A 24,909-nucleotide genomic window follows, 5' to 3' on the forward strand; every position below is an offset into this window, starting at 1 on the left:
TTCAGAGAGGAGATGGCGGCTAGAGGGGGGTTTCAGACGGCACCGACGGGTGGTGGTGGCGGAGCAATGGGACCTGGACCACCGGTACCGGGCGCAGGACCAGGCATGGGGCCCGGGACTCCCTCTGGAAGGATGGGACCGTCGTCGGCCGCGCAGAACCACATGTACCGCTCCCCGATGCCCGGGCCTGGGTACCCGGTGAGATATCGCTCCATCTTGGCTTCTGACGCGTTAGCCTGTCCGCTAGAACAAAGCCTCTTACCGCTGCTTTGTCACTGGTGGCTAACGTTAACCACCGCCACCGGCGCGGGCCCCACTTCGGACTAACTGGCAGCCCGGTTGAGAAGTAGTTCTCATTGAGGGGCGTTTTAACCGGCCACTTTGACCGACTATGAAAGTTTGTTCGTTGTTTGAATTTGCTAACCCTCCCGCCCGCTAACATTAAGCTTAGCTAGTTAGTCACGGTAGCCAATTAGCTTCGCCTGCTAACGCCGCTAGCTGTTAGTTTACCGGTCAGTTTTCTCGTTGTAAACACACTATGAGGGCTTCGAGACGTTTACAAAAAGCGTAATAAAGTGAGTCTTTATTGACACATGTTTTACTTTAGATGCTTCAAGCTTTTGTGTAACTAAAAAAAATCAAAAGCTACACAGTCAAGTCACATACATTGTGTGCTTTTGAATGAACAGGCTGCAGTTTGGATCAGTGCAAATTCTCAAAAGTATAAAGAGGAATCACAGGAGAGGTTCACGCTGAGATCAGACTACGCTTTGTGTAATAGGTAGATTTGTTGCATACCAGCTGGTGTTTTCTAGCCTGCAGAGGCAACATCATTCCCTGCTTATGGTAAAACTGCCGTCACCTGGCTGGCAAATGTTTTTCACAACAAAGCCAGTGGACCAAGATGGTTACTCCAGAGAAAGTGTTACGTTTTGTGTTTTCAGGCTTTCAGTGTTCACGACAGGTGCTGCGGTTGCTCACAAGTCATTGATAATTATTTATTTTGTAAGCTAAAATGTCAACCATATGAGGATTTGATGGTTTTGTTTTTCACACGATAGTAAGGTGAAATCTTTGGACTTTACACAGTTGGACAGACAAAACAAGACACCTGAAGATGTCACTTCTGTGTCTGTGGAAAATTATAGGAAGGATTTTTTTGCTATGAATTAATTTTATAGACAAAAAAGAATTATTGATTTAAAAAACTAGCAGATTTATCAGTAATGGAAGTAACTGTCCATTGCAGCCCAATTACCTATTATATCAGGGACTTACAGACTGTACAGTGCAGTTGTATTTAAAGTCCCTGTTTTATAACATCTAAACTCTTAAAAGAGTCATTTCACCCTCATATCTGGAGTCTTGTCCGTCCATGCAGGCAATAATGGCGTAATTTACAGAGGTTAGGATATATCAGCTAAAGTTCATCGTTCGGTCTAGTGGAATCAGTATGCCAAATATTACATGTCAAATGAGCATGGACAAATAGATGTGAAAGCATGCATTAAGTGTTCACATTCATATTAGTAGTAGGAACCGTGTGTGTGTGTGTGTGTGATTTATTATTATTATTATTATTATTCAAAAGACTATGCTGAATGTGTTCAACAAGCACAGTGTTCGTTCATTTGAAATTATGCAAGTCAGTGTGTTGCTGGTGTAATACAGTTACTACCATGACTTAACGTGAAATGTTAAAATTGATATTATAGGTGTTCAAGTAAGTAGTAAAAGGACAGATGTGATATGGATATGCTAGTCTGTCTCAGTGATTAGAAATTGACAACATCTATGGACGTCTTGGTTTCTGGAGTTGTAACATGATGTTACATTAAAATACATTAAAAAGATACATTAAAAAGCTGCATATTGGACCATGACTGGCCTCCAGACTTAAGCACAGAGAAACCTTCCCCTTCAGTAGATAAATGTGAAAACATTTTTTAAAACCCCATATACATGCCATTTTGCACAGTGAAGGTTTAACATCCAAGAGAAGTAACAACAAAGAAAACACATTTTTGAATGGAGGGAAAATTTTTTTTTTCCAAATGTACAATTATTTTATTATATATTAACCTGTAGATTATTTTCTTGGTTAATTGTTTGGTCTACAAAATGTCAGGCACTAGTTTAAAAAGTCCCATCACAATTCCCCTGAGTCCAAGGTGACCTTCTCACATCTTTTGAGCCCAAAATCCAAAGATATTCAGTTTACAATGATGTGAAACAGAGGAAAAACAGAAAATCTAAGACACTGGACAAGAATCAGATTTCTTTGTCGGGTTGGAATACTTGCCTGATCTTTTTAGCTCTTCTCTCTATATGCTTATGGATGCACTTTGCTTAAAATAGCTAAATCATCTTCAGTGGTTACTGTTGTTTTCCTGTGATGCATGCTGGTATTTCTCTTTACAGCATGTCACCCAAAGACAGATTTGCAGATTTGTCCATGTGTTGTAACTTTTAAAATCCTGATCTGTGGTCCAGTGTTTTTACCGGACTGACCATTGTATTGGATTATTGGTTGTCTCCAGCTAATATGCTATTTCATAGAACCACGATAGAGATGATAAATTATCATTGATCTATGTGAGTTGAAGTGTTTGCTGCTTAGCTACTGGCAGCCTGAAACACAGTTCAGTGAAAGGATGTTTCATCTTTTTGCCTCTGGCGTCCTTGACTGCTTTCACTCGCTCAAGCAGCCTTTCACAGTGTAGTCAAAGAGGCTTCATACTCTAAATACTGCAGAACCGCAGTTGTTCTCAGGTAAACCAAGGTTATGTTGATCTATAGTGTAAAAAGCACTGAATGACAGACATACAGTTCTTTTCTGCCCACACTGCGCTTTGTGGAAAAGGCAGAGCACATTCATCTAGATTGTATTGTTGACAAGTCGGTGTCCGTCACTCTTCCTCCCTTCCACCCTCCACCATAGATTGAGGAGAGAGTACCTTCAACTCTCTCACATTTGTTGGAGTGTCTGCCAGAGGGAAAGCTGCAAGCGGTGATTTGTTGTTTATCTGCGGCTCTCACCTGCACTCATGCAGACTGATACACGAAGTCGTCTGTTTGATTTCTTAGCACATGGTTTGGTGAGTTGGCAACGGTGTTTGTTCTGTATTTACTTGTTTAAGGAGTTGACATGCAAATTGTTGCTACCTCTTGTTGTAGGAATTTGATGTACCAGAGAGACACTTTAAATATCAGAGCACTTGGATTTGGTGATAAAAGGCTGTGTTTGTATTTTCTGTAAATTATACAGAGCTCTTATGTGCAGCTATGTGTCTTAATGCCAGAATTTGTTTAATTAGTTTGTAATGAATTCTTTTACATTAGGCAATGTGCTGCTAATGCTTTGTCTCCATATTTACATTGACATTTAAGCACCGATTTGTTTGGTATTTATTTAATTCTGTGCCTTACAGCACACATAATCATCACAGTGGACAACATCTGTACAGGCTAAACTGAAAGGATGTCATGGTAGTAGATGTTGATCTCATTTTCTTTCCCTCAAAAGCCATTTCAAAGCTTTGATCACACACATTGACCTTGGAAATACATGTTGCTTTATTTCAGGAGTTTTAGGTACACAGCAACTCATAGACCCACAAAATATATAAGATATACAGGTGTTGATTCATTCATTTGTTGATTTGGAACGGTGATTGGCTTATCTTCCCTGGGCTTACTTCATTACTGTGAATGTGATCAGTGAAATGTAAATTGAACTGCGGTGCACTATAGATTTGTACATTGCAGAACATATTAATCTGGTGGTGCTCGGGTGGTACAAGATTTCCACTAGCCTCCAGAGAATACAGATGTTCAGTGTCCAGTAGTTGACCTCCACCGCAGTTGACCATCTTTAAGTGGGAGGCACATACAGGATTGTGTCCTTGTGAACAAACCTGTGGATGGAAATTGCAAACAGCAACAAATCTCGTTTCACATCTGTGAAACCTCAAAGCAGGTGGTCAGATATCTCTGTGTTCCAGATTTAATGGCTGTGAAATTACTTGGGAAATACTGTAGCAGTGCCCAGAAAGTTTTTCTTTTTAGCAAAACCTTTTCTTTAACCAATCATTTTTGTTGTCTTTTCTGCGCAGAGACCGGGCATGCCTCCCTCCAGCCGTATGACCCCACAGGGTCCAGCCATGGGCCCCCCAGGATATGGCAACAGCCCTGTGTCTCGCCCTGGGATGCCTGGTGTGATGGATCCATCTCGTAAGAGGCCAGCCCCGCAGCAGATTCAGCAGGTTCAGCAGCAGCAGAACCGCAACCAACAGTAAGTGCCCTCACCTTCATTCTTTTGAAGCTTCAGTTCAAACAGAAGATCAGTATTCACAGCTAAACTTTAATAATGTGTTCTTTTTGATTAACAGTCATATGTATGGGTGGCATTAGGATTTCAGCCTGTGAATAAGAGAACATTGTGTTTTGATTGTGATCAGAGGTCTGTTATTTCAATCTTGCACTCATTCACTCCCACAGATGCACTGTCATGCTTCTGCTTGTTCCTGTCGAGTTTCGGATCAGTGTCACCCACAGCAATGTTTCCTATTGGAAATCTGCCTTTCCCATCCCAGACTAAAAACACACACACATGTAGACACCTGTAGCCTTTCTTAATGTAAAGAAAGAACTGAAGTTGAAGTTGAAGAAATGCTGTTGCAGCTATTCAGCTGTTACTTGATATATTTAAACTTATGCATATTGGCATGTTGAAGACTGTGGTGAAGCACAATAATGATAGTGTCATGTGTTCATTCCGCACAATAGTAAATATATTTGCTTGACACATCCTCCGTCCTATTGCACTCCTCTATATCAGCAAATGAATAATTGTGATTATGTTAATGCAGCATTGCTCTGTGGATGTGTGTCACCCAGGTATTGCAGAGTGTAATCCTCAGACTGAAGAGTTTAACTGGCTTCTTTGTCTTGTCGTGAAGGCACACAGAGCTGCTCTGACTCATGCTCAAATTTATCTTGTTTTGATAATTTGTTTTTACAGCACAAAGAAGAAGAAGATGGCTGATAAAATTCTACCTCAGAGGGTGAGTATTAGTCAAACTGCGGTGCATGGAAATCCATTCATTCTGGCCTTGAGTGTGTTGAAGAGATTACATTTGCAAGTCCATTTGAATTTTAATTCAGGTGGCTCTAAAAAAAAAGAGAGACAGAGAGAGATTAGATCTTTAAAGAGCCGCGTTAAAGTCGTTGGATGAAGAGTGCGCACACTTGACATTTAGTCTCAGTCTACTGGTGGATAGATTTTTGATCTGACAAACTGGACCAGAAAAAGCTCCTTAAGTCTTCATTAAATTTATTTCCTTCTCCCCAACAGCGGGTTATCTACAGGTCTTTAAAAGTCGGTATTAAAACATCTTAAATTTCATTTACAACGGTTTTAAATATTTCTTAGCCCGTGTCTGTATGTGATTTTACCAAAACCTGGTTGGGAATTCCCCAATTCTATCATTTCAGACCTCTGACCTTAAAGGACCAGTGTGTAGGATTTAGTGGCATCTAGGTGTGAGGTTGCAAAGACCCGCTCCGCTTTCCAAGTGCTTAAGAGAACCTACAGGTAACCTAAGAACATGAAAGGCCTTCTGTTGAGCCAGTTTTTAGTTTGTCCATTCTGGGCTACCGTAGAAAAATGGAGGGCTCTGTAGACTCTGTGGAAGAGGACCCGCTCCCTATGTAGATGTGAAGGGCTCATGCTAAGGTAACAAAAAAAACTACAATTTTTAGTTTCAAGTGAGCATACACTAATCAAAACATAAGGATGGAAGTTATATTCCAGTTCTGCCAGTAGATACCTACACACTGGTCCTGTTAGTTAGTTATTTTTTAATTGATTAACCCCATCCTTCATCTTCTGCTTCTTGTCCAGGTCATAGTAAATGATTGACTAATTATATAATAACAGATGGTTGTTATACTGCCAGGAAGTAATGACGAAATGTAAATAAACTGACTGGCTGTTTATTTCATATTGCTCCTGGTGAATAATTCTAGACCTTGTCATCCGTGCTGGTGTTTTATTGATAGCTTTCATACTTTGGATGGTATCGCTGTGAAAATGGTATTAAGTTGCCTTCTATGTGATATTAAAAAAAGTTTTAAAATTAACTGCAGAAACCTTGAACATCATACTGTGAGTTGTCATTCTAATAACCTTTTGTTTAGATGGTATAAACATTTTGATAATTTTCCATTATAATTGAACACACATTTTTATATGTTTTCCTATACAATGTTTTAAAATCATATTTTCAAATGTACCCATCACTGGATGAGAACTTAATTCTGTTTGCAGCTGTGCTGATTATTGTTCCTGACTTTTTCATTTCAGTATTCATGGAAAACAGAGGAGCTGCAGATGCTATTTTAGCATGTTAACGTACTGAATAGATGTTGGAGCAGTTACATCTGCTCTCTGACCAATTTTTTGTCCCTATAGTTTTTTAAGCTGAATACCGCTCCGCCTTGTGACAGTGGAAAATAAAGTTTCCTCAGGGTGTATTAAGAATTAATATATGGAGATAAGGCTGACAGCTAACAGTGCGTTCTTTCGGGTGTACCCTGTTGTACTTGTTTAAAGTTGCACCAGTGGTTACCAGTATCTTTTCTTCCCCTCCAGATCAGGGAACTGGTCCCAGAGTCTCAGGCTTACATGGATCTGCTGGCTTTTGAGAGGAAGCTAGACCAGACCATCATGCGCAAAAGGCTGGACATTCAGGAGGCCCTCAAGAGGCCCATTAAGGTATGGATCGCTTTAACTCTTCACTCCTAGACTCCCTCATTCCATCCTGTTCATGAGCTCAGTGGCGTCCATGGACCCATAACTGGCCGTTTAAATGTGATGCCATTTTGTAAAGGCTTGTGAATCCACAATGTCTACAGCATTATGAGTTCATGCGTTTCAAAGGCAGACAATAAAGGGGGCGGTTTAATTTTTAGGCTTCGGCCTAGTGTGGTTTTTTGAAGCATATATGCTATATTTTCATTTTTATAAAAAGTAAATGTCGATTGTTGGTTTTACAGAGTGCATATGTAGCAAAAAGTCATTGGCATGTTGAAGGTAAACAACAGGCCTGCAAGATATTTGAATGTCCTCCCAGTGCATTCAGCAGGTCAATACATTGATGTTATCCTCAATTAAACTACACAGGAGCCTTGAATAAAATTGACTTTATTGAATGAAACATTTTGATGAAACACCTTTGTGTTTAAAAAAAAAAAAAAGAAGAAGAAGAAATTTGCCCACCAGGGTTGATTATCAGCTACATGTCAATCAGTGGTGAGTGACTGACAGCACATGAATATGAAGTGAGTTTGTTTTGACCGTTTGTTTATAGCAAAAGAGAAAGCTCCGGATCTTCATATCCAACACCTTCAACCCTGCAAAGCCAGATGCCGAGGATGGAGAAGGCACAGTTGCATCATGGGAGCTGCGTGTTGAAGGGCGTCTTTTGGAAGATGTAAGTAGAGCATTGTATATTTGTTTTATTTAGTTTTATTGCTTCTGCACATGGAAAAAACAGATCATATTAAATCATATCCCATCTAAATGAAAATCTTCTGTCAGAAAAAAAAAACATGAACTTGTCTTTCAGTGTGTTTGTACTACTTTTTTCTACTTATGCATCTTGTAGTTTCAAGATAAGTGGCAGTTTTTCCATTAAGAAGATTTCATCAAAGATTATGGGCTATTGGTCCTCTGTCAGTGGTGCATCCTTCCCCCAGTTCCTTGTAATAGCTTTCTAGCAGTATTTTAACCAAATATCTGTCACTTCCCATTATACTTTCTTCAGACAAATTACAGCGATAAAGCACCAAATAGGTCATAGGAACAGTATAACTCAGGGTTTGTTGCAGCACTTTACATACCATTTCCCAAAACAGTCATTTTCTGACATTTCCAGAAATTATTGAGCAATCAACATCAAATAATCCACCTGTCTTCAACATTTCTGATCCGTCTGTGTGGCTGCTTACTTTATACCTTTGAATAAATAAGGGGACAAATCAGATTTTTTTCAAGGAGAATTCCCTCCATGGCCGTCATTTGGTGGATGTTTGGTGTGTTTTAATATTATGCTATTTTTCCCAATTTCTCTTTATTATATTTGAGTGTTTCTCATTACTGTCCAATCTTTGGTATAATGCCAGAATTATTGTTATGTTGCTTTCCTTATATGCGCTCATTATGATTTGGATCTCAGCAGTCATGTCCCCGGAGGGAACAGACGCACATCTGATGGAGATATTTTAAACAAAATGGCTTAAATTCTCATTTCCAAAAACAATAACATTTGTTTTGCAGACTGCTGTGTCCAAGTATGAAGCCACCAAACAGAAGAGGAAGTTCTCTTCTTTCTTCAAGTCCCTGGTGATTGAATTGGACAAGGACCTGTATGGTCCAGATAATCACCTTGTGGAGGTAAGATCATTAATTTTAATGTATCTTAAAATGTGCATCTTGAATTATGCACGTTTCCCTTTCAAGAATAAGCTTATGGATTTTTTTGCCTTTCCGTGATTATTGTTAATATAAATAATCTACTTTTATTGTTATATAAGTAGATTTTATATATTTTTTTATATTGGTTTGCATACAGGTGTACCTAATAAAGTGGCCACTGAGTCTATTCTCCTAAACATTTACATTAATGTTCACTTCATGCTAAGAATCAGTTGCATGCTGCACTGACAATTGGAAAAATTGTCCTGGTAAATAACGAATATCAGTTTACAGACTGATGAAACACTGATAATACTTGTTACTAAAATGTCCCTCATGTCATTTTAGTGGCACAGGACCGCCACCACCCAGGAGACTGATGGTTTCCAGGTGAAGAGGCCAGGTGATGTGGGTGTTCGCTGCACCGTCCTGCTCATGCTCGACTACCAGGTAAATGCTCAGGGGTTTACTCTGCCTCTCAGTGGGTCATGAGGTAATGTTGCCCTCAAGTGCTCCTCAGACATTTAGTCTGAGGAAAGGTTAATGGAAGAGACCCTGTCAGTCATCATCTAACAGCAAATTTACCTCCAAACAGCCCCCTCAGTTCAAGCTGGACCCCCGGCTGGCTCGTATGCTGGGAATCCACACCCAGACCAGACCTGTCATAATTCAGGCCCTGTGGCAGTACGTCAAGACCCACAAACTCCAGGACCCTCATGAGCGTGAGTTCATCAACTGTGACAAGTACCTGCAGCAGGTGAGTGGAGTCCTATTTTAATGTAACACTCCTTAAATTCATTTTGTTACTTTAAAACACACCGAAAGAGGAAGAGTTTCTGCCTAATCTAACTGATGAACTCAAACTGTATCTGGTTCATGAAGCTGGAATCATCAACAGCCTCTTCGCTGTCCTGGTTAATTCCTTCTCTTGATGTTTCACAGTTGCTTTCTCTGCACTTAACCTTCTGTCCTTTTATGGAGACTCTCTCTCTCACCGACTGGTTTCCCAGTGAATTATTTTCGACTCTGCCAAGATAAACAGAGGACTGTGGAAAGTTAATGTTGAATTCGTGCAAAGTTAACTTATGAAATAAATTTTGCTTGACTGCTTATGATACTTAGGATGTTTACGCTTTCTTGTAAATGTGCTGCTGAATACTGAATAGAGATGTTATTTTATTAGTTTGCAGCTTTACAACAGCAGAGAGGGCAACAAGCCTTAGGAGAATAAAAAGAAGAGGGAGCAGAGGAGTAAGTTCAGAGCAGTTAAGGCTGAGATATATGGCTGAAATCAGAAAACTTATGAAACTAAAATAATGTTTTAATTTTATTGGTCCCCTTGATGTTCTGTCTATAGAGTACTTGTAATCACCACGGGTTGTATTCATTTGCAGATTTTTGAGACTCAGCGAATGAAGTTCTCTGAGATCCCGCAGCGCTTGCATGCACTCCTGATGCCCCCAGAGCCCATCATCATCAACCATGTGATCAGGTAACCCCATTAAGATAATGGACAAGGTGCCCAGCAGAAGCATTAGTGAGCATTTAAGTCACATGTTTTATGTGCATCATGAATAAGTCTGCCAAATCAGCCTTTGATGTATTTAGCTTTTATTAGTACTCCCACTTTTCCACCTCAGACTTTTTTTTCTCTTTCCACTCTGATTGTTTCAGAGCAGATATGACAATTTAACAGATTTACTCAAACATTAACAAATATTGTTTATATAATATACAGAAATTTGTAGAGTGCTCAAAAATATGTCAGTTTTTCAGGGCACATCCACCATAAAGGCACACAACGGGCAATTTTGTTCCCATCGGCCCTCAGCACAACTAGCCCCATCTACAGGCCAGGCTTCCATATATAAAAAGATATATCGTCCTTGGAGTACTACAGAAGTGTCGGGTTTTGTATTTAGAGAAGAAAAGAAAGGAAAAAATAAATAAGGAAAATAAAGGGAGGTTTAGAAACTGATAAACATCTGTAGACTATATTACTGATAGAAATCAACAGAAAAAATGACAGTAAGGAAATAAGTCTTTCAAATCAGTTTTTCAGGAAAGCACCTCTCACTTTTTTTTTTTTCAGTTTCAAACTGAGTTATCACATCTTTTTTTAGGCTTAGACAGGACATAACGTCTCCCAGGCACTTGGGTGGGTGGGGCAGCATCCCTCCATCTTAGTAGTGCTGCATGTCTGGCCAGAAGAGAGGCAAAGGACATTGTGCAGCACTTGATTGGAATCAGGCACATGTCCTCACCAGTGGTGCCAAAAAGGGCGACCAGAGGTTTTGGCTCTAAGTCAAAACTGAGGATGATGGATAAGGTTTGGAAAATGTCCCTCCAGTATTTTCCAGGCTAGGACACGTCCAGAACATGTGGATAAGGGAAACCTGACCTCTTGTACATTTTTCTGTAACTGTGACGGTCACAGGAGGATGTTGAATTAACCAGCTTGAAGATCAAATCCCATATGTCTTCCGAGACAGTTTTAAAAGAGGGACATGTCTTACACCAGCCAGTTTGTCGTAGATAGCGGATATTAACTCTTTGCGTGACAGGCGTCTGCTAAGATTTTTTAATTTGCAAATTGAAAATGTGCATTAAAACAGGTGGATGGAAACCCATCTAATCATAAAGAAAGCTGTGTAAAGGGCTGCAACCAATAATTATTATTGATTGATCTACCATATATGATAAAATCATGTTGGGTATATTGCTTAAAAAGATTAAAACCATGAAACACTTTTTAAAATAGCTGCCAGTTTTCTGTTGATTGATCAATCCATTAATTCTTTCAGTTCTAGTGGTGTGTTTTTGTTTTTCAGATTTAATATGTGGCAAATAATAATAATAATAATAGTTCAAAACATTTTGGAGCCATAATTTTACCCAACATAAGAAGTGAATTGCTGTTTAAATCCAGTCTTGTTGGTTAATTTCATGACCTGCTGCTAAAGTGATGTGACCACACACAACCAAAACTAAATAAACTGTGTTAACTCTTTTAATAGTGTGGACCCCAACGATCAAAAGAAGACTGCCTGCTATGACATCGACGTGGAAGTGGACGACACACTGAAGACCCAGATGAACTCCTTCCTGCTCTCCACAGCCAGTCAGCAGGAAATAGCAGGACTGGACAACAAGGTACGAGCAGCCACCAGCTGTTCTTTTTGCGGATGTAGCCAGGGTTTGTGTTCGTCCCCAAGAGTTTTAGACAAGAACTGTGTGTCCACAGTGGGAACTGTTTCCTGTTTCCTGCAGTTTTTTTTTATGAGGTTTTGATCTTCTACCCTACTAAATCGACCCCACCTATACAAAAAAGAGAGGAAGCGTGATTCTTTTTTTTTCTTTTTTTTGACAGTTATTTTGCGAGAGCTCCTGAATATTTTCTTATTATTTTGTATCAAATAGCAGTTGTTTCAAAGATGTAAGTTTGCCAAATGACAGCTTCCATCTGCTGTAACTGCTAAGGCCATTTTAAGCACAATCGATTTAAATGTAATGTGATTGGACACTGCCTTTTTTTTTTTTTTTCTAACCTAACCCCTGTTCAGGGGGCTCGCCATGGCAATTTTTTGTCCCATGTTGTGAGCCTGCTGAGGGCAATTTCACACATATCTGCTCCCTCAAATTGTTGCCTGTATATTATTGCCTTCTCTCTAGTTAGTTTTTGAGGTCAGTCAGGTCTTCTTGACCTCCTGCTAGCAGCTATTACCTTGGCTGGGATGGCTGTAATCACATTGATAAGGCACAGAGCCATTCCGCTAAGAGACGACCCCCTGTGTTGTCTTTGTTTTCAGACAAGTAAATAATGTAAACACAGAGAGCTTGTTTACAGTTTATAGGCGCCATTCATTTTGTTACTGTATTCTGGGTTTGGTGACAATTGCTGATATACACCCTGTTCCTGCTGGACTGATATCAGAAACAGTTTTCTCGCAGAGCCTGTCTTAGTTGTCTCTGCATGTGTAGCATTTTTTTTACACTCTAAACATCACCAGATCCATGTAAAACCACAGACAGGATCCCTTTTATACCCAGTGCCTGTGTTCAAACCAGCGTTTTTCAAAATAGAGCGTGCATTATCCTGTGTAAAGGCACAATGTTCACACCATAGAATAGTAGTTTTTCTGGTGAGCCTGTTAAGGACTTCTCCCGTGTCAACCACCTCTGCTGTGGCTCAGACTTACAGTCCTTTTACCTCACAATCTTCTTGTAGAGCAAGTATTAGTCTCAACAGCCCAGAGTAAATATGACTGATTCAGCTGACTTGACCTTGTCATTTTGGAGAAAAGGTTTGATTTATCACAGCTGTTTTTTTTTTCTTTCTTTTTTTCAATTGGAAAGAAACTCATTAAATATTCTGCATATATGTTTTATATCTGACGGTGTATCCCCCACTGGGTCTTTTAAAGGGTCCTTCTGGTTTTCTTTTAAACCAGCATCTGTTTACATTCAGCATTACTCTGTGTTTGAAATTATTCATAAGAATAAACCTTTAGAGTTTAGTTTTATTTATACCTATTTTGGAAACTGGTTTGTGTCCAGATTTTCAAACAAGTCACAGTACTCATGAACAATGGTGGAGGAAGAAACATGTTTCTGAAGATGAAACACAAAAAAAAACAAAATGGAGAAGTGTCTTACAAAAGGCGTGAAAACCATTAGGAACGGAAATCAAGAGATGTTACAGTTAGATTACCTGCCATTAGGCGGAAAAGCTGTTTGATGCACTTGGCTCTCCAAATGGCTTAAATGGAGACGCTGCCTAGTCTCTCTCTGACTGAAAATGATGTAGCATTGTTGTATTTCAGTTATGATGCATCAAACTGGTTAAGTTGCAGTTGAGAAAGTAAAAAAAAAATCTGCTTTTGTTTTTGTAATTGTATTTTAAAATTCACCCAGGTGTCCTTTAATCATATTATTATAGAGCCAAGGATTGTTCATTTTGACTTTACAGTTGAGGAACTATTACTGATTTTGTTTTTAGCTTAGTTATTTAGTGTCTGTTGTTTGCTAATCACTTTAAATTAATATTGAATTAATACCTAGTAAGTTACTTTAAATTGATGGTCCTTCTCTGTTTCATTCTCCACAGATCCATGAAACCATTGAGACCATTAACCAGCTGAAGACCCAGAGAGAGTTCATGCTGAGTTTTGCCAGAGATCCTCAGGGCTTTATCAACGACTGGCTGCAGTCCCAGTGCAGAGACCTCAAGGTCAGTCTGTCCGTCATTACTTCAAACTTGATCTTCCAGGAACTTGAAGCACTTTTTCGGGTCCCAGATACCACGGTGCTTCTGTCTGAAAAAAATCCACCTTCCGTCATGTATCACAGCTACTGCCCATGTAGCATCTCTAAATGTTTTTGTAGTTATGTCAGTCATTCAGAAGAGTAAGCACTTTAAAGCCTGAATGCCTTTTTGCCTAAATGTTGAACAGTCATTCAGCAAGAAGTCCCATATGGATCAGAAAGATGTAGCAGCAACAATGCCAGTTTCTCCGCTGACAGTAACCTCAATGGATCAAAATGCATCACAGCAGACTTCTGGTGTTTTGAGTAGGAGGCCTGACTCATCGTTTTCAAATATAAACACTTATTCCCTTGCCATTACTGTCACTACTGTTATTGCTCCACCTACCTGACTCATATCATTCTGTTCCCCTGTCATCAGTCGAGAAAACCCAGAGCTTTGACAGGCAAATCACTCTGCCTTTTTTTTTTTTGTTCCTTCTTCTTGCTGCATCACTGTGCACAGAGCAATGCAGAAGCAGGCGCATGACAGTCTGTAAACTTCACAAAGTCTTGTCTAAAAATGACCACACCACAAAACTAACTCTGATGGAAGTAGAGATGGGTGATGGTCAGCACAATTCGTGTCTGGGGCCTCTCTCTGCTCCAGTGCCAACTGTCAGTGGAGTCGACTTAATGATTTCTGAACCAGACGCGGGTACAGCCTCCTGAACTGCTTTCCAGTGGGGAGACTGCGTGTTCGGCTGACAGTGCTGTCAGCAACCTGGCTGGAACCACGCTCCGTGGTGCACCAAGGTCTTACAACCGAGCAATGACCAGGACACACGTTTGCTTTATCTGACTGTGTGGAAATCTGATTTTTCCACATCACAGATGATGAACAGAGACATTCAATAAAACTCATGTAGGCTGATAAAGGATTTTAGTGTGGGGTGGTTGTTCTGCAGGTGAGTTGAACTGACACAAACTGTGCAGGGGAGTGAATGATACATTTCTCATATTTGTAGGTGAGGTGTATTGAAGAAAAGACGTCAGTAATAATATTGGGTTTTTATAAAAAAGGAAAAATAAATATTAGAAAAAGCAGGAGCCAGTGAAGCAGAACCATGTCAGGTTAATTTATAGAAAATGACATTTTCAGGGCTGTTATTTCTATCTGTTCTGTACATAACACTTTTATTGGAAGAGCAATCCATCTTCTGTTATTACTTCTATGGTTTCTTCCATTTACCCTCTGCTTAAAGTGTTTTGGAAGCTTTTTCGTATCCAAGTTTGAATCTAAGAGTAAAGAGTTTTTGGTACTGTACAGATGTGTAGAAGCCCTTTAAAGGCAAATGTCTGTGATTTGGCCTATAAAGATAAAATTGACATGACAACCTATAAAAGCCCTTTGAATGCAACAACTTGAAACACATTATATATGGGTTATTACAAGGCACCAAGGAATGTAGGGAATCACTAACAGGAGCAGAAAAAGACGAGGTAATTTGAAAGTGGCTGCAAAAAAAGAAACTCCTGCACTTCTAAATTCACACCTGGAAAACCCTCATTATCACCAATACATGATAAATTACTGAGAGCACCTCAGAAGGAAATGTTCCCTTTTAAACTGGTCACAGCCATTTCACATGCATTAACATCTCATATCAAATGAGATAAATCAGAAAAAAAACACAACAAGCATAAACATGCACTCTGACATTTCTAAGCCAGAGTAATTTTCAAGTTTAGAAAATGGAGGTTAATATTAGGTCCTTCTGTGGCTTTCTGTGTCACACTGACATGGATTAAAATCCAAGGTTCAATTGTGGAAAGACAAAACTTTGTTATGTAACCACGTGGACACTGTCCACATAAGCTGCCCCTCCAAACACAGGGCTCATGCTGCTAACTCAGGTGTGAGACAAGAGGCCAGAGTCAGAACAGTGTGAAACATTTAGCCACACGTCTGACTGGAAGCATGTCGGCCTCCCCCACTGCCCACTGAGTGAGCCGATTAACTGCTAACCAGCTGTCAACCCACCTGCGGTGCTTGTTCAACAGAGTCTCTGTGAAATTGAACAAATTCAACCCAGAGCTTTGCTGGCTGCTCCTGCAGCAGCAGCTTATTTAAAAAAATTGTCTAGTGATGATATGTTCATCATAGCTACAGCAAGTGTTTGATACAGTCGCTTCAAAAGATGTTATTTATCCTTCCTCCACGGGTTTTTGCTCTTTAATTTGTCAGCCTTAGGAATGCAGTTTTGTTTAATAATGTCTTTTTTTCTGTTAACAGACCATGACGGATGTGGTTGGAAACCCAGAAGAAGAGCGAAGGGCTGAGTTTTACTACCAGCCGTGGGCTCAGGAGGCAGTCTGTCGCTACTTCTACTCCAAGGTAATTGTTTTTTCCTCTGCATATTCTTCCTCCTATATTTTCTCCTCTTTATTTCCAGTCATGCCAGCACCTTGGTTCTACCACTTTGGTCCAAACTAAATTATCTCTACGGCTATTAAATGGACTGCCATGAAATTTTGTTCACACGCTAACGATCCACAGAGGACAAATCCTAATGACTTTGATGATCCTCTGATTATTCTTCTTGTGCCAGCATGAGGCTGCCATTTGTGGCTTTTAAAATGTCTCAACCTATTGTTATGAAATTTGGTAACTGCAGTGATGGTGCGCAGAGGATGAATTGTAATAACCTTCCTTGCTGTGGTTTGGCTTATTCCCATCCACCTCAGCAGTACTTTGTGTTTAATGGTTAGGGCTGCAGCTAATGATTATTTTATTTATTTAGTTATTCTTTTTTTAAAAATAGAAATAAAAAAGAGAGCATTAACATGATACCACCAAAGTTTCCCTTATGGATGGTTTATTTTCACTTTTCCAGTTAAAAACTATTTGCCTTTTTTACACATTAATAAGTGTACAGTGCCCCTCTTTTATCTTAAGAAAAATCTTAAAAAAAATTCCCATATGCAATGAAGCAGAGCTCCTCTAACATCAATATATTTAGTAAAAAGGGAGTAATAACTGAAACCATGAGCTGATCATCAAAATAGTTTGTCTCCATTAATTTTCTAATGGAGACAAATCAATTAATCATTCAGCTCTAGGGCCAACTAAAACAGGTTCTTAGTCTTAGTCCTGTTGTTTTTATTGTTCCCGTTGTTGACGTTCTAACATGGTCTTCGGGTCATTAAATCTGTGTGAAAATGTCTTTCAGGTCCAGCAGAGGCGACAGGAGCTGGAGCAGGCGCTCGGCATCAGGAACACCTAAAGAAATTTGTCCACAGGTGGCAGACTAACACGTGTGTGTGTGTGTGTGTGTATGTGTGGGAGGGGGGGGCATTCAAACCAACTGACAAACTTCGAGACATAGATACTAGATGGTTTTACTGTTTTGTTTTGTTTTGGGTTTTTTTGTTTTTTTTACACTTCACTTTGCAGCTGGACTACAACTGCAGTTTGGTTGCTACTTCCACATTTTTGTATGTTTTTTTTTTTTCCTTGCACCACAGCTCCTTGACCACAATGTTTTTTTTTTCTCTTGCATGTCTAAGCCTTACCTAAAAGCATTCCTTTTAATTTTGGCACATTGTGCCCACACAAAAGAACAGACTGTACACAAATGAAAAGCCAAGGGCAGATTGTACCTGGAAACATTTAATGTATTTTGTCCCTGGAACTAAAAATATCTTAAATCAGCTGGAATGTGTTGATTCTGCCACAGTTTTTTCCCCCCCTTTCTTTTTGGAAGGTAAATGTACATTTTACACTCCTAACCCAGTCCCCAGATGCTTGCCCATTAATTTAGGTATTGATTGTGATTGTGTTTGTAATCAATCAAGCTACTTTGCCACACATTTCTCATTGTTTTGTTTTGACAGTTTTGGCCACAGTCTGTTGTCAGTCATGGCAGAACATACCTTGCTGTGGCAAAGCAGTTACTTTTTGTTTAGAGTGCCATTTAGTATGAAGTTTTTTTTTCTTTTCTTTTTTTGTTATTATCAATGATCCTCGTTTTTAAAAATATGTATTATATCAGTACTTGTCTTGTTAGCTAGTACAGATTATCAAGGAAGTAGCTAGTATGAGTACCTCTAGTCTATATAGTTTTGTAAATACTGAGCAGAAAAAAAAAACTGAAGATGGATGTGAAGTAAAATTGTATCTGTTATCCTGGCAGATCTTTTTCTTAACTCTTTGTCTACGCTCAGATAGTTGAACCAGTATTTATATTAATCAGCCCTCACTCTCAGAGCCCAGTGATTTAGGTCTCTACGACTTTAAGATGGCAGTCACATTTGACAAACCACTGCTCCGCAGGGCAGAATGCACGCAGCATTCATGTCGCCTGCAAGCTGGGAAGAGTTAAATCTTCTGCTTTTAGTTTTGTGCATTGTTAATTATGTGCAGAGAAGCCATAAACACTTGAACAAGCTCGGTCTCACATGCGGACGAGCAGATGTAAAGAGTCGTAGCTTCTTCGTACACTGGCTGAAGACCTGACACCTCTTGAGATTAATGGCTGTTTCCATGTTGAAGATGAAGATGAGGATCCCAGTTGAAACTCTTGGGTGTGTCCATTTCATTAACAAATTCCAAGAATACACTAATGTGGGTTTGGGCAGGTGCTTGATTTGAAACGAGTTGTGAGAACCTCTGGGGTGTAAAACACAACACTGAAGGGGGGGGCTGCAGAATTATTTGAATCTGCAGACTTTTTCATGGACCAAACCTATTTTTCTGTATGTTCTTATTATGTTATAATAAAGGATATGTAAAATGTACCTGTATGTGTGAGGTTCTGTTTTCTGCCAGTTTTTTTTTTTTTATCTGTGCATGATAAAAAACAACTGTAATGTTCCTTTAGGGATTATGAGTGGGCTGAAACCAATGATTATTTTCATTTTCTTTTTATCTGTCAAATATTTTCTCAGTTCACTATTATTATTATTTCATTTTTTTTAATGGTGGAAGAACCACTATTACAAGTAAAAGTCTTTCATTTCTAATTAAGTAATACTATAAAAGCATTATTACCAATATGTATCATAAGAATCAAATGTAAAAGTATTTGTTCTGCGGTAAAATGTCTCCTATGACTGATGTATTATTAGATCTGACATTTACAATAGTCAGATAATCTAAAAAAATATCTGGTATATAGCTGTCAGATAAATGTAATGGAGGAAAAAAGTTTCCCTCTGGAGTGCGGTGGCGAGTTATTGGTTATCAAAAATTGTTGCACATTAGTTTTCTGTCAATCATTGAACTATTTAAGCATAAGTTTGCAAAGTGTTTGAGGGAGTATTTCCATTTATTTCCTTTACTATTTTAACCAAATAGATGAGTTGTGTTAATTTGTGGTCTCGGTCTAAGGCTGTAGGAGCTTGTTGCTCTTGTGTGTGTTAGTCAAGAGAGAGAGTTTGTCACTGAGGGGCAGCAGAGCAGACCAACCATCAGGAGTGGGTGTGCCTGAGCCGCAGCAGCGTGTCTGGTATAAAAACACTTTCTCCAGGCTTTAGTCTGTCTTCGCACCAGCAGCAGGTTCCGTCCGTCGGGAAAAGGCAAACACGTGATGGCAGCGCCGAAGAAAATCTGTGTGGTGGGCTCTGGTAACTGGTGAGCGCAGGGTTTTAATGTGTTTGAATGAACTTTAATGCACTTTCATTTGTCAGTGTGGTGTTAAAAGTCCCGGGGAGGTGGTGGGTGGGGAGGGGTGCATGTCAGTGCAGTGGTGCTAAATAGTAGGTTCATAGTTTCATACTCACCATATCGGTGTTTATTTATTCCATGGATAAGATTTCACACGGAGCTTTTTTTGTGAATGCTGTCCAAAAGTTGGCAAACTTTTAGTCTTTTATTCATGAAGTTAAGAAACTCCTTCCTTTGCACAGAGCAGGCGTTTCCCCTGAGACTGGCACCGAATCTCGGAGCAGACGATGACCTTTGATGCCTCAAGCATCTTCATTAAAATCTTTATTAAAGAAACGGCACCTGCCTTTTATTCTTTTCTCATTCGGCAGCATTTGTGCTGAATCAGCCTTCGTGTGGTGTTGATGTCCCTCAGCCACCATGACCTTTAGATTAGTCAGTGGTGGAAGAAGTGTTCTGAAACTACTTAACACCACACTGAAAAAAAAAAGCTGCAGTCCGAGTAAAAGCCCTGTATTCACTATTGTATTTAAGTAAAAGTAAGCAGCATAGCATTAAAAGTAAAAGTACTCATTATGCAGCAGAATGGCTTCTGCCACTGTGTATTAATAGATATTACATTATGTGATGAGTATTGCTGATGCATTAACAACGTAAACAGCATTTTGGTGTCATAGCTGGTCCAGAGGGAGGTAATTAACACTGATTTATATACCTTTGGGTGGTTTATCTATGACAATGCATTGTGTTTTATGAACTGATGTTATGTTTTGTTTGCAAAGTCAAAACATTTTTCATATATTTGAAGTAGAGTTAAAATATAAGATTTTACTCTGAGAATTTACAAAGTAAAATGTTGCAGAAAATGGAAAAACTCAAGTACAGGACAAGGAGCTTTGACTGTAATGTACTTACTTATTACTAAGTAACATTCAACAACAGAAATTACTTATGACAGGACGAAAGTCTAACTGATATGTGCTAATAAAAGTCAACTTATAGATACTTGATATTAACATATGATCTCAAAAAGGTATTTCTCATAACTCTTGGCTCATGTTATGGCGATATCCAATAGCCTGTCTTTGAATGAGACTCTCCTCATGCCAAAATAATGCTTTGCTGGTATTTATTTTTTTACTTGTAGCGTTATTCTTGCCTGGAAAGGTATTTGAAAACTTTTCAGGTTTTTCTTCTAATATCACTGGAGCACTACATTACAACCGAGAAACTCCCAAAGCCCCATATGAAATCTGTTCAAATCCATGTATAGTTAACGTTTCACCGACAAAAACAGAGGAACGTTACACTCCTCTAAAACAATAAGGTCAACCAGCCATTGTTCTGACCCTGGAATAATCATCATGTGTCTCTACGTGTCTGCAGGGGCTCTGCCATTGCCAAGATTGTGGGCGCCAACGCAGCCAAGTATGACAAGTTTGAAACCACAGTGAACATGTGGGTGTTTGAGGAGACAGTGAACGGCCGCAAACTCACAGAAATCATCAACACGGACCATGAAAATGTGAAATATCTGCCCGGTCACAAGTTGCCCCCCAATGTGGTAAGCACTCAAAATACTCTGGGTGATAAGAATGATACTTAAGTAAAAACACATAAAAGAAAAATCATATTATATGTCCATGTAAAGCTTTTGCAGCTGGTTTTGGAGGAAAGTTTGCACATTTCAGAAACACATACTGTGATTTTTTTCTGTTTGATGTTGTGTCTCATCATAATTTCCTCTCTTCCTCAGTTGGCTGTTCCAGACTTGGTTGAGTCTGTGAAAGGAGCCGACATCCTGATCTTTGTGGTCCCTCACCAGTTCATTGTGAGAGTGTGTGACACCATCAAAGACCACATCAAGAAGGATGCTGTAGGAATGTCTCTCATCAAGGTAACATCTTCCTTATTAAAATATTTAGCTTTCAAATACAGAACCCTGATGGAACACAAAGTTTCCGATTCTTCCTGTCAGATCTCACAGATGCACTAAGGAATTGGACGTGTGCTCTCAGATTTCCTCATATGAATTTTGTGGTTGTCTGTCTTTCACAGGGTGTCGATGCGGGTCCAGAGGGTCTGAAACTGATCTCAGAGGTCATCCGAGGGAAGCTGGGCATCACGGTGACAGTCCTCATGGGAGCAAACATCGCCAACGAGGTCGCTGAGGAGAAGTTCTGTGAAACAACCATTGGTATGGAGTTTAATTCTGGAATAAGATATCCATTCGTCTGTGGGTAAAATAGCATCAGACTCATGAAAATGACTCTTGATATTACAGCAGAGTAATGTAATGTAACTGAATACAGTGCTGACAGGATAAATTATATGACATGAACTATTTTTTTTAACCCAAACTGGATTAACACAATAATATGAAGTGAGACTCCACTTCATATTATTGCAGTGAACAACGTGACTGGACGATATTGGATATTTAATTATCCACCTTCAGACTGAAGTTTTCAAGACATTTTCTTCACACATATATTGACCATGTTTGATTTGTTTTTAAATTATCTTACTTGAACTAAGCAATTGTGGGGAATAGTCCATTTGAAAGGTGTTAATACTCAAAGCCCTGGTTTGATTTGCTATGTTTCTCTCAAAATATAAATTTTATTGTGTGTTACAGTGTTTCACTATGGAAACTGATCATTTATTTTTGGCCACAGGGTGCAAAGACAAAGCATGCGGATCCATGTTGAAGGAGCTGATGCAGACCACCAACTTCCGTGTGACCGTGGTGGAAGAGTCTGATGTTGTGGAGATTTGCGGCGCTCTCAAGGTCGGCTTTCTCCTCCACCACACTGATCTAATCTTCTTGATATTCACAACCACCCAGGCGTTGGCAGAAATTTCATTTTGATGTCTGTGCTTAAACTCTCGAAAATACCCTGTTACACTGTCAAACAATGTATGAAAAGTTGGAAAAGATGCTCCAGAGAAACACACATTTATATGATAATCTTTTTGTAGTATAATATTTCACTTTAAATTCAGTTTTAGCCAAACGTCGATGATTCAGACATCTTAACATTCTGATCAACTTTAAGCAGTGAAAACTTTAAGATGCTCATCTGCTCACTTTCAATGTGCAGTGTCAATCCAATAGGTGCAGTCTGCAGTGGCTGTAGAGCATATCTGATGTCAGAAAATATGTTGGTGGTATTGCTTTCTCATCTTACCAGTTAGATTCCTCATAAGCATCAGCGCTAACATAAACGTGAACAAGTTCATTACAATAAAAGCAGCATCTCCTCTTTATGTGTTATTGCAGAACATTGTAGCGGTAGGAGCAGGTTTCTGTGATGGCCTGGGGTTCGGCGACAACACCAAGGCTGCGGTGATTCGTCTCGGCCTGATGGAGATGATTGCCTTTGCCAAAGTCTTCTGCACAGCCTGCCCCGTCTCCCCCGCCACCTTCCTGGAGAGCTGCGGCATCGCCGACCTCATCACGACCTGCTACGGCGGACGCAACCGCAAGATTGGGGAAGCTTTCGCCAAAACAGGCAAAGTATGAGGAAAACGTTTTCTCTCCTGTGTTTCTGTTTTATCTTTAGCACTCTCTTCTCATGAAAACAAAAGTAATGTAAGACCAAGAATCTCTGTGTTTAGACCATTGAGCAGTTAGAGAACGAGCTGCTGAACGGTCAGAAGCTTCAAGGTCCAGCAACTGCGACTGAGGTCCACCAAATCTTGAAACAGAAAAACATGGTAAAAAAGTAAGTTCGTCTCATATTTTATTTAAACATGTCTTATTTGGATTTAAATGATTCCTACAATGACTGATACATGTCATGTTTGTCACTGGGTGTGTATAAGCTTATTTTTACACTTTGGTTTTAGCACAAATTAAATGAGATATAACGTGTTGATTAGTGAACCTCAGATGTGCTGATATGCAGATTATGTTATGCTTCAGAGAGAGCCAGTTTCCAGTCTCTATGTTAAGCTAAGGTAACTGGCTGTAGCTTCATATTTAGTCTCCTCATCTAATGAATAGGCTTAATTCCCAAATTATCAACCTTTTCCTTTGAGAATTTCCATCCTTCTAAAACCATTCTTTCACCTCTCCAGGTTTCCTCTTTTCACTGCTGTTTACCAGATCTGCTTCAACAGCCACCCAGTCACAGAGTTCATCAACTGTTTGCAAAACCACCCAGAGCACATGTAAAGGACTGATATAAGGACTGATGAATGGATGGAAGTTGGGAAAGGACTTTTACACTAGAACTACGGTATCACTGAGGAGCTTATTGACAGGTCCTGACTGCTCTCTTGTTTGAGTCTTGAACAGAGAAAAGAAATGGAGCCAATCTCCATCTACATGAGCTGCTGTGTTGGCCTGCTGATACTACTTTACTGAGAGGAGCATAACTTTTGTCTCCTTCTCTATTTTTACTTACAATAAACGTACATGTCACAAATTGTTGCATAAATCCACCAAGTCTTAAATTTTTTAAGAATTTGAGTTACTCTGCCTTACACAATACACAAACCCTGACCTGAATGTTTTCAAATGTTACATCATTTCTTGGGAAAAAGTTGACTTGCCTTTTCACGGACATGTATGTTAAACAAAGCACTGAATACACAACAGTCACCCCTCCCACTGTGCTGCTGTTCTGCTGGACTTATTGAGATGTAACTGATTACTTAAGATTTATTTTGGAATAAATTATTGAACTCGTTTACTTCGTGCGTTTTCAGTGTGTTTTCTCTCTCGTTTGCCAGTATCTGACTGCAGGATCCACTCATACACGCTCTGCAGCAGCCCCACTGTAACCTGACCTGAGATCAGCCACACTGCCACTCTAAACTCTTCACCTTTACCATTTTCTACAGCGTCCACTTCAACCTTTCTGTAAGAGCACGTCCTACCTCAAGCACATTCCTCGTAAGTGATAGCAGAGCACTGTTCAGTATGGATTATCAGTGGTAATTAGTCCAACAAGATTATGGATGACCTTATATTTTAAAAATATATTTTACTGTTATTCAACCCTAATGAGTTTTGCATTCTGTTGATTCATTCGAAAACATCTTGGGGGATTTCTGGATTGTGTTAAAATGCAAGAAGCCAATGTGTCTTTATCGACATCACCATATGCCAGCATATCTCATCAATGCTCTGACCCTGTAAGTCACTATGTGACTAAGTGTGTCACCTAAAGGCACCATGAAAGACAAGGGGGTACGTCAGTGTACTTTCTCTGGCCATGAAATGGAAGTATGCATACTCTACTCAGCCAGTGTTCTAATTAATAAAAATCCTCTCCATGCAAAAGTCCCACTTTTTTCATGTCTATCAGCTCATTTGCTCGGTCATGTTGTGGACCGTGAAGTTACATCATTTGACGCTTGTTTAATATTGGATTCCCATGCTGAAATCCCTTGCATAGTTATTGAGTCAACTGCCCTGTGATATTTCTAATAATAACGCGCTCCAAAGGGGCAAATGTCCATCTATAATTAGACAGCGACAGGACTGCAGCTGCCTCATCTCTGCTTA

General features: G+C 39.5%; 2 protein-coding genes across 2 annotated transcripts; both read left to right on the forward strand.

Annotated features, from left to right (window-relative positions):
• smarcd1 (SWI/SNF related, matrix associated, actin dependent regulator of chromatin, subfamily d, member 1) lies at nucleotides 1–18,523 on the forward strand. The gene is made up of 13 exons (XM_041034795.1): nucleotides 1–198; nucleotides 4,116–4,294; nucleotides 5,024–5,066; nucleotides 6,656–6,778; nucleotides 7,374–7,496; nucleotides 8,342–8,458; nucleotides 8,828–8,929; nucleotides 9,075–9,236; nucleotides 9,874–9,971; nucleotides 11,497–11,632; nucleotides 13,587–13,709; nucleotides 16,020–16,121; nucleotides 16,957–18,523. Exons 1-13 carry the CDS (start codon nucleotides 13–15, stop codon nucleotides 17,008–17,010), a joined length of 1,548 nt encoding a protein of 515 aa, XP_040890729.1. The 5' UTR covers nucleotides 1–12; the 3' UTR covers nucleotides 17,011–18,523.
• A 698-nt stretch (nucleotides 18,524–19,221) lies between these two features.
• gpd1b (glycerol-3-phosphate dehydrogenase 1b) lies at nucleotides 19,222–24,091 on the forward strand. The gene is made up of 8 exons (XM_041034773.1): nucleotides 19,222–19,358; nucleotides 20,778–20,955; nucleotides 21,148–21,288; nucleotides 21,450–21,588; nucleotides 22,070–22,182; nucleotides 22,675–22,911; nucleotides 23,013–23,119; nucleotides 23,475–24,091. The coding sequence occupies exons 1-8, from the start codon at nucleotides 19,315–19,317 to the stop codon at nucleotides 23,569–23,571; spliced, it is 1,056 nt and encodes a 351-aa protein (XP_040890707.1). The 5' UTR covers nucleotides 19,222–19,314; the 3' UTR covers nucleotides 23,572–24,091.
• The last annotated feature ends 818 nt before the right edge of the window (nucleotides 24,092–24,909 follow it).

The sequence above is a fragment of the Toxotes jaculatrix genome, chromosome 3, assembly GCF_017976425.1.
Source record: "Toxotes jaculatrix isolate fToxJac2 chromosome 3, fToxJac2.pri, whole genome shotgun sequence".
Taxonomy (NCBI): domain Eukaryota; kingdom Metazoa; phylum Chordata; class Actinopteri; family Toxotidae; genus Toxotes; species Toxotes jaculatrix.